Source organism: Polypterus senegalus, chromosome 2, assembly GCF_016835505.1.
Source record: "Polypterus senegalus isolate Bchr_013 chromosome 2, ASM1683550v1, whole genome shotgun sequence".
NCBI classification, from domain to species: Eukaryota; Metazoa; Chordata; class Cladistia; order Polypteriformes; family Polypteridae; genus Polypterus; species Polypterus senegalus.
The window spans coordinates 268,478,559-268,488,717 of NC_053155.1; the positions used below are offsets into that span (position 1 = coordinate 268,478,559).

At 42.6% G+C, this 10,159-nt stretch overlaps 1 protein-coding gene across 1 annotated transcript in view; it reads left to right on the forward strand.

The window, feature by feature from the left end:
• si:ch73-264p11.1 (uncharacterized protein LOC100000923 homolog) overlaps nt 1–9,549 on the forward strand; it is a 30,723-nt gene extending 21,174 nt beyond the window's left edge. Inside the window, exon 5 of the mRNA XM_039745519.1 lies at nt 8,507–9,549. Coding sequence (XP_039601453.1) covers nt 8,507–8,544 — 38 coding nt within the window. The 3' untranslated portion in view covers nt 8,545–9,549. The remainder of the gene's footprint in view (nt 1–8,506) is intronic.
• The last annotated feature ends 610 nt before the right edge of the window (nt 9,550–10,159 follow it).

Sequence of the window (10,159 nt, forward strand, 5' to 3'; positions counted from 1 at the left end):
CCTCCTGGTTGAACGTGCCCGGAACACCTCACCAGGGAGACGTCCAGGAGGCATCCTGATCAGATGCCCGAGCCACCTCATCTGACTCCTCTCGATGCGGAGGAGCAGCAGCTCTAGTCTGAGCCCCTCCCGGATGACTGAGCTTCTCACCCTATCTTTAAGGGAAAGCCCAGACACCCTCATGGAGGAAACTCATTTCATCCGCATGTATCCGTGATCTCGTTCTTTCAGTCACTACCCATAGCTCATGACCATAGGTGAGGGTAGGAACATAGATTGACTAGTAAATTGAGAGCTTTGCCTTATGGCTCAGCTCCTTTTTCACCACGACAGACCTATGCAGAGCCCACAGCACTGCGGACGCCACACCAATCCGCCTGTTGATCTCACGCTCCATTTTTCCCTCACTTGTGAACAAGACCCCAAGATACTTGAACTCCTCCACTTGGTGCAGGATCTCGCTCCCAACCCTGAGAGGGTACTCCACCCTTTTCCACCTGAGGACCATGGTCTCGGATTTGAAGGTGTTGATTCCCATCCCAACCACTTCACACTCAGCTGCGAACCAATTCAGAGAGAGCTGAGGATCACGGCCTGATGAAGCAAACAGGACAACATCATCTGCAAAAAGCAGTGACCCAATCCTGAGTCTACCAAACCGGACACCCTCAATACCCTGGCTGAAATTAAAAAAAGTTATGAACAGAATCAGTGACAAAAGGCAGCCCTGGCAGAGTCCAACTCTCACTGGAAATGGGTTCAACTTACTGCTGGCAATGCGGACCAAGCTCTGACACCGGTTGTACAGGGACCGAACAGCCCTTATTAGGGGGTCCGGTACCCCATACTCCCGGAGCACCCCCCACAGGATTCCCCGAGGGACACGGTTGAATGCCTTTTCCAAGTCCACAAAACACATGTAGACTGGTTGGGCAAACTCCCGTGCACTCTCCAGGACCCCGCTAAGGGTGTAGATCCGACAGACCCTCCTCTCCAGGACCCCAAAAAGACTTTTCCAGGGAGGCTGAGGAGTGTGATGCCTGTGTAGTTGGAACACACCCTTTGGTCCCCCTTCTTAAAGAAGGGGACCACCACCCCGGTCTGCCAATCCAGAGGCACTGTCCCCGATGTCAATGCGATGTTGCTGAGGCGTGTCAACCAAGACAGTCCTACAACATCCAGAGCCTTGAGGAACTCCAGGCGTATCTCATCCACCCCCAGGGCCCTGCCACCAAGGAGTTTTTTGACCACCTCGGTGACCTCAGTCCCAGAGATGGGGGAGCCCACCTCCGAGTCCCTAGGCTCTGCTTCCTCATTGGACGGCATGTTAGTGGGATTGAGGAGGTCTTCGAAGTACTCCCCACACTGACCCACAATGTCCCAGGTCGAGGTCAACAGCCAACCATCCCCACCATACACCGTGTTGACACTGCACCGCTTCCCCCTCCTGAGACGCCGGATGGTAGACCAGAATCTACTCAAAGCCATCCGAAAGTCGTTCTCCATGGCCACCCCAAACTCCTTCCACGCCTGAGTTTTTGCCTCAGCAACCACCAAAGCCGCATTCCGCTTGGCCTGCTGGTACATATTAGCTACCTCCAGAGTCCCACAGGACAAAAGGGTCCCATAGGACTCCTTCTTCAGCTTGAAGGTATCCCTTACCGCCGGTGTCCACCAATGGGTTTGGGGATTGCAGCCACGACAGGCACCAACCACCTTATGGCCCATTCAGACTCAATGTCCCCCACCTCCCTCGGGATGTGGTCAAAGTTCTGCCGGAGGTGGGAGTTGAAGCTGCTTCTGACAGGGGACTCTGCCAGACGTTCCCAGCAGACCCTCACAACACGTTTGGGCCTACCAGGCCTGACCGGCATCCTCCCCCACCATCGAAGCCTACTCACCACCAGGTGGTGATCATTTGACAGCTCTGCCCCTCTCTTCACCCGAGTGCCCAAGACATGTGGCCGCAAGTCCGATGACACGACCAAAACAATCTTGTTCTATATCTGAAATGGCTTTTAGGCTTCAAGTTAATCAGCAGAACACCAGTGCAGAGAGAGCCCTTGTACTGCTCTCATGTTTTCTTTTGCTTTTCTGCATTGTTTGTTTTATTCATTTGTTGTTTATTTATTATTCAGATTTGTTGCACAGCAACACTTTAAATTTTTGTTGTCACCAGCATTTTGTGGTTTCTTGAGCTCTGTCAGCTTTGAGTAGGCTTGTATGGTCCTGACCATATAGTACACTGGTCATACCTCTGGCACGCACAAGTGTGCTGATTCTAGAGTCATATATTGCAAAGGTTTCAGCTAACTCTGGATAATTGCCCAGGGCAGGGGAAGTGCACATACACTAGTGGAGTAGTGGTATTTTGGGGGGAAAAAAACCAAAAAACTTTTTCTACTTCCAGAATTAATTAATGCAGTATGATGGCTACCAAGTGACTGTTGTGAGCTGTGCTCAGTACCGATGCAGCCAAGTTGATGTAATTTTTCATGCTGATATTCACTTAAATACATTCGCTCATACAAAGCTCACTCTGCAGGAGTGTATACATTAAGGCATGATGCAAGGTTCAATGCAAATTATTCATTCCAAGCAGTAGTAAGCTATCACCTAAAACATAAGTAGCATGTGACTAATTTGGCGGAACCAGATATACATGCTTACCAACCCAGTAAAATTGTTGTATAAAACAATAGATGGTCGCTATAACTGTTGCCAGTCACAATACTTGGGGATTACGTTACATAAGTGAGTTATCATTCTCCAACTATAAAAATGGCACTATAGTATAGTATGCATCCTGGTGTTGTGATAAAAAGTAAAAACTGTGGTTTTCATTTTTATTTTCCTCATTTGACTTTTTTGACCATTTGCACGTTTTGAATCACATTTTTGCCTCCTGTTTTTGTTTTGATACTTTACATCATCATTTTGAATTTCTGGTTTTCTCTATGTTTTGAACTTTGGCTGTTTTTGTTGGGTTACCTCTCATCTCCCGAACAATTTTTTAACTGTACTTTTCAGGACAAACCAGCCTTTTCATGTTAATGACTTGTGCAGGCAGCGTGGCGTAGTGGTTAAGGCTTTGAACTTCAAACCCTGTGGGTTCGGATCCCACCACTGACAGAATGTGACCATGAGCAAGTCACTTCACCTGCCTGAGCTCCAATTGGAAAAATAAAAGAAATGTAACTAATTGTATCTCTCGAATGTTGTAAGTCACCTTAGATAAAGATGTCAGCTGACTAAAAAAAAGGATAACATTAAGTGAAAAGGATGAGAAGTAAGATTGAAAGGATTAAAGAAAATCTACAATTCAATGATTGACAGACACCAAGGCCTCAACTAGCTCAGTTGCCATTTATTAATGTGGGAGTCCGGTGGGGGATTGATCTGCCACAAAGAGAGTTTAAGAAGTTTAACTTGGACAGGGGTTTTGTTTGTCCCTCTCTCTCCTTTTTGGAGCTTTGCTTTTTCAGGATTTAAGAGTGTAGGCCTTAGTCTTTTTTTAATATTCTTGGTTTTTTGAAGCCCGAACTATAGTATTAAGTTCTATTTATTTGACATCATAATTTCGAAAGAAGCCTTATATACTTAAATGGTTCATATGTAGTTTTCTAAAAAAAATGTTAAATTACATTCAGGACAGGATTACAATGCAGGGGTTGTCACTGCATGTTCAACATTTGGCTGGGCTGGGTTTGATTTATGGTTTCATTTAGTTTACAGTTTGCACATTCTCTCAATGGCCATAGGGACTTTCTGAGGGTATACAACATTAAATAGAGTTTCAATACAGTAATCTGACTGTAATTAGATTGAGAGAGGTGATGGGCTTCCTGGCTAAGGATGATGCTGTAGCTCTGCATGATGATAGAGTGGAATAGTGGGTTAAGATAATGGAGAATGGAAAGAGCAGTCTTTGTCATGAAGCTGCTTTATTGAGTTTATCGTACATTTTTGTCAAATGTCAATGTCAATTTATTTATATAGCACATTTAAAACAACATAGGAATGCTGTGGCCAAAGTGCTATACAATAATAGAATAAAAGAAAGCAAACAAATAACATAAATAACATCCATCCATTTTCCAACCCGCTGAATCCAAATACAGAGTCACGGGGGTCTGCTGGAGCCAATCCCAGCCAACACAGGGCACAAGGCAGGAACCAATCCTGGGCAGGGTGCCAACCCACCGCAGGACACACACAAACACACCCAGCACACACTAGGGCCAATTTAGAATCACCAATGCACCTAACCTGCATGTCTTTGGATTGTGGGAGGAAACCGGAGCACCCGGAGGAAACCCATGCAGACATGGGGAGAACATGCAAACTCCACGCAGGGAGGACCCAGGAAGCGAACCCGGGTCTCCTAACTGCGAGGCAATAAATAACATAAATAGAAATAAAATATATAAACATAAATAAAATGAATAATAAATAGAAGTAATGTTATATAATCACAATGTGGAAACCATCAGTATTACTGAAGGTCACGGAATGCAAGTGAATAGAAATGAGTCTTTAATCTTGTTTTGAACAGTTCAATTATAGACGACTCCTTTATATAATGAGGTAAAGAGTTCCACAGGCGAGGAGCAGCAGCTGCAAAAGCCCTGTCTCCCTTAGTTTTACACTTGGTACAAGGGATAACAAGAGACAACTGACCAGATGATCTAAGCATTCTAGATGGCTGGTGTAAAACACACAATTCGGATAAATAGGCGGGAGCAAGTCCATTTAAAGATTTAAAAACTAGCAACAAGATTTTAAAATCAGTTCGAAAACTGGCAGGCAGCCAGTGTAAGGAAGCTAATATTGGAGAAACAGAATCAGACTTCCTTGCCCCAACCAGAAAGCGAGTGGCAGCATTCTGGACCAACTGTAACCTGTGTATCAGGGATTTGCTAATCCTAAAATACAGTGAGTTGCAGTAATCGAGGTGAGAAAAGATAAAAGCATGAGTAGCTTTCTCAAGATCCCTAGATGATAAAAAAAGGCTTGATCTTACCTAACAGACAAAGCTGGAAAAAGCAACTCTTACTACAGAATTTAGTTGTTTCTCAAAAGAGAGGTTACTGTCAAAGATAACACCAAGATTGCGGACTTGAGGTTTGCAAAAGACAGAGAAAGAGCCGAGAAGTCCAAGACCAATTTGGGCTTTAGCAGATGGACCCACTATAAGCACCTCCGTTTTATTTTGATTCAGATCAAGAAAATTGTTAGCCATCCAGGATCTTAGTTCAGAAAGACAGTTGTGCTGTTGATTTATTGCAGAGTTCCAGACGGGAATATAAACCTGAGTATCATCAGCATAGCAGTGAAAAGAAATGTTAAATTTCCTATTTATTATATAATATCATTACGAAAATATGGAATTATCATAGTATTAGCTATATTTGCTACTTGTTCAAATATTGCATTTAAAGGTCACTGATGTATAAATTATTAAAGTTTGAAATTTGTTCTCTGTGTTTAGAGCTTCTGTGTCATAGCTCAGGGATCTGGATTCAGAAGAAATGTAGGCTGACTGTATCTAAGCAGATTTTTAGGACGTCTCTGTTTAACAACCAGAAGTTAGTTAGGAAATATAAATGTGAATACTTCCCAGATATGGCATCCGCTCTTTCTAAGAAACCCAGGGTCTTACTTAATGCAATTAATGCAGCTATTTGCCCCCATTCAGAGATGGAATTAAATAATACTGTTCATTCATGTAAGCAGTTTCTTTCATTCTTTTTCAGCAAAATCAATACAATCCGCTCTGAAATTGCCCCAGTGGATTGTGTACTTCCTGTTGTTAATCTTGGCATTGTTGTGGAATCCTTTGATGGTGTTTTACTGTCACAGCTTAAAAGTACTATTGACACACTTAGGCTCACTTTTTGTCCACTTGATGTTGTTCCACCACACCTCCTACTGGACGCTTTTGATATCTTGGGTCCAGCAATGTTGGCTATTATAAAGAGTTCAATTGGTGAAGGGTTTGTGCCCTCAGTTTTTAAACATGTGGTGGTGCGACCCTGTCTTAAAAAAAGCCAGAATTAGATACTGGCGTATTAGCTAATTTTCAAGTGATTTCCCAATTGCCATTTTGGCTAAAATATTAGAAAGAATTATTCATAATCAATTAGTTGATCATCTTAACTCCAATATTTTTTGAGATCTACCAAAATTGCTTTAGGCGTTATCATGGTATTGAGACAGCTGTCCTAAAGTATTTAATGACATCTCTCTTATTATTGACTCAGGTGCAGCTGCAGTCCTTGTCCTCCTAGACCTTTCTGCAGTTTTTGACACAATTAACCATGAGATCTTGCTGTTGTAGCTTGAGCATCTGGTGGGGCTTAAAGGAGTTGCTATTAACAGGTCATATCTTACTGGTAGACACTGTTCAGTGATTTTCAGTTCCCCTTTTTCATCTACTGCTCCAGTTAAATGTGGTGTTCCTCAGGGATCCATTCTGGGTCCTATTTTATTTGCTATTTATCTTCATCCTATAGGAGCTATTTTTAGGAGGTTTAATGTTTCCTTTCACTGTTATACTGATGACACACAGATCTATATTCCTGTGTGTAATCTGCTGCACAATTGTCATGTAAAATCAATATCCTAGATGGCTGAAGATTTTCTCGATCTTGATCAAAATAAAATGGAAATGCTGAGAGCTGGTCCTGCAGCCAAAGTTCAAATTGTTTTTGAACTCCTTTCCTTTTTCGCAGTCTTTTGCAAATCTCATGTTTGGAATCTTTGGGTTATTTTTGATAGTAACTTCTCCTTTGAGAAACAGAGAAATTCTGTGGTCAAGAGTTGCTTTTTCTAGCTTTTTCTTTAAGCTAAGTTTAAGTCTTTTTTGTCTCCTAGGAATCATGAGAAAGTTTCTCTGCTTTTATCTTTTCTCGCTCTGATAGCTGAAACTTGTTGTATTCTGGAATCAGCAAATCCCTGATACACAGGTTGCATTTGGTCCCGAATGCTGTTGCCCATTTTTTGGCCGGGACAAGAAAGTTTGATTCTGTATCTCCAATTTTAGCCTCTTTACACTGGCCGCCTGTTAGTAGTTTCAGTACATGAGTATGCTCCCACTTATTTACCTGAATTGTGTGTTATACACCATCCATCCAGAGAGCTTAGGTCAAGCTGGTCAGTTGTCTTTTGTTGTCCCTCGTACTAAGTGTAAAACTAAGGGGTCCTGGGCTTTTGCAGCTGATGCACCTCGTCTGTGAAACTCTTTACCTCACTACATTAAGGAGTCACCATTAAATTAACTGTTTGAAGTTGCATTTCAATTCTCTAGCTTTCCGTGACCTTCAGTGATACTGATGGCTCCTTTCTCATCGTCATTTATTTTGTTTCAGTTTACTGCTGGTTTGCATTGTGTTTTATTGTACTTTACTCTATTTATTTAATTTATTTAATTGTATATTTTATTGTAAAGCCCTTTGGATACAGTATTACTGATGTTGTTTAAAATGTGCTCTATAAATAAATTAACATGACGTGACATCATTTCCTGTGTAGAAGTTCTGCCAGTACTGGTTTGGTGTCCATCCATCCATTATCAAACCCGTTATATCCTAACTACAGAGTCACGGGGGTCAGCTGGAGCCAGTCCCTGCCAACACAGTGCACAAGGCAGGAAACAAACCCTGGCTAGGGTGCCAGCCCACCACGGGCACACACACACACCAAGCACCCACTAGGGACAATTTAGGATCACCAATGCACCTAACCTGCATGTCTTTGGACTGTGGGAGAAAACCCACACAGACATGGGGAGAACATGCAGACTCCACGCAGAGAGGACACGGGAAGGGAACCCGGGTCTCCTAACTGCAAGGCAGCAACGCTACCCACTGCGCCACCCCTGGTTTGGTGTCCCTTCCAATATTATGTACTGCCTCTGAACTAACCCAGGATGTGGCTCTGATCATAACGTTGCTCAGGGATGAGCTTGAATACCATCTAGGGTTTGTCCAGGCTTTTCTTTCTGTGCTGCCTAGATAACCCCAATCATTCTCCATCCATCCATCCATTTTCTAACCCGCTGAATCCAAATACAGGGTCACGGGGGTCTGCTGGAGCCAATCCCAGCCAACACAGGGCACAAGGCAGGAACCAGTCCTGGGCAGGGTGCCAACCCACCGCAGGCCCCAATCATTCTATAATCATATAATGGAATAATCTGCTTTACAGAGTGGATAGATGGATGATTTAAAGATATTCTGTTTCTGACTTTGATTGCTTTGATTGTTGTAACTCACTTGAAGGTCTCAGCAGATGAACCAGTGTGTGCCCAATGGGTGCTGTGGGGTACCACTGGACCAGTGAGCTAATGAAGCTGAGCACATAAAACTCAAAGGTCCTCATAAATACTGTGTGTGTCCAATAAATTCCCCAAGAGTCATTTTGGTGAAAATACATTTATTTTTATAATGTATAGTGTTAAGTCAAGAAACTAAACTGTATTTTTCTTTGTTTGTTTTTTCATCAGAAATCACAGATGATGATTATGTGGATGTTTTGCCCTAATAATTAAGCAGAATGTCTCTACTCCGAAGACTTCTTATTCAGATACATTGTGTGTACCTCAAGAATGATCTCCAGATGGCAAACAATGTGTGTTTACATGCAGGCATATCCTACAATGATATTTGTACATAGTTGTTGTTTTTATGATTTGAAGAAATGTTCAAGACAAGCACACTGCATAATAAAAGAATGACGGCCAAAGACAAATTGCCTGGGAGTTAAGGATGAAGATGCACAAAAGACAAATCAAGACCTTCACTGCTTGGAAAAAGAAAGCATTTTCATAATGGGAGGATAAATGTCTTCTGATGAATGCTGTTTAGAAGATTCCAAAAAAGGAGAGGAGAGGAAAACGAGGACATTACCTGTGTTCACGTGGCAGTTGTTAAGGCTGAAAATAATTAAGAATCACCTTTGCTATACAATTAAGGTCAATATTTATTCTATACATTGGATTATATAGTAAATTCCATCACCATGAATAATAGTATTGCAAAACAAAAGAAAATGAAAGAACTGCAAAGACCCATGAGGTAAAGAGGAGTGTACTGCAGTGAATGCTCTCAAGGAGGTTTTTAAAAGAGTGCAGTGAAACAAGAACATCACTTGGATTTTAAAAGCAATAATTAAGAATCATATTTTCTACACTTTGGGAAATTACAAATTTTATATTGCACCCTTCATATTGCACTGACTAAACTGTAGCACACTCCACCACTGAAATACGAGGAAAGACAAGTAGTACACATGGTGCCAACCACAGCCCTTAAAGAGACCTTTCTAAAACCATCTTTTCTGTTGTATCATGGGAAACAGTACCTGTCGTCTGTGTCAGGTCACGCAGGAAAGGTGGCAGGGCTGCTGCTCCAGTGGGTTTAGGTTACATGTAGATGACGAGTGTGTGTGTACACAACACCTTAGCCACTAACCTCACACTATCCATCCATCCATTATCCAACCCACTATATCCTAACTACAGGGTCACAGGGGTCTGCTGGAGCCAATCCCAGCCAACTCAGGGTGCAAGGCAGGAAACAAACACCAAGGGACAATTTAGGATCAGTAATTCACCTAACCTGCATGTCTTTGGACTGTGGGAGGAAACCCACGCAGACACGGGGAGGACATGCAAACTCTATGCAGGAAGGACCCGGGAAGCGAACCCAGGTCTCCTTACTGCGAGGCAGCAGCGCTACCCACTGCGCCACCATGCTGCCCACTAAGAAATACAAGTCATCCCAATGAAATTTTGTTGGTGAAATACAGTTTTTATATATTCTATGTTACATTTCACTGTTGTAACAATTTAAGCTAAATTAATCCCATAAATGTCTTTAAGAAAGATGGTAGCTGTTGGCCTTTTCTGTTAAAAGAATGAAATCTGAACAGCGTTAGAATGCACAGACTCAAAGACTTAGCTTCAGCTCCCAACTCGCATGATGCTTGCATGTTTTCCACATGTCTCCACATTCTCCTTCCTCTCCTTTTCTAATGCTGAGAAGCTTGTCCATGCTTTTATCACATCCCGCGTCGATTATTGTAACTCGCTGTTGGCAGGTGCCCCTTCTAATCTTATATCACAGCTCCAGCTTATTCAAAACTCAGCTGCAAGACT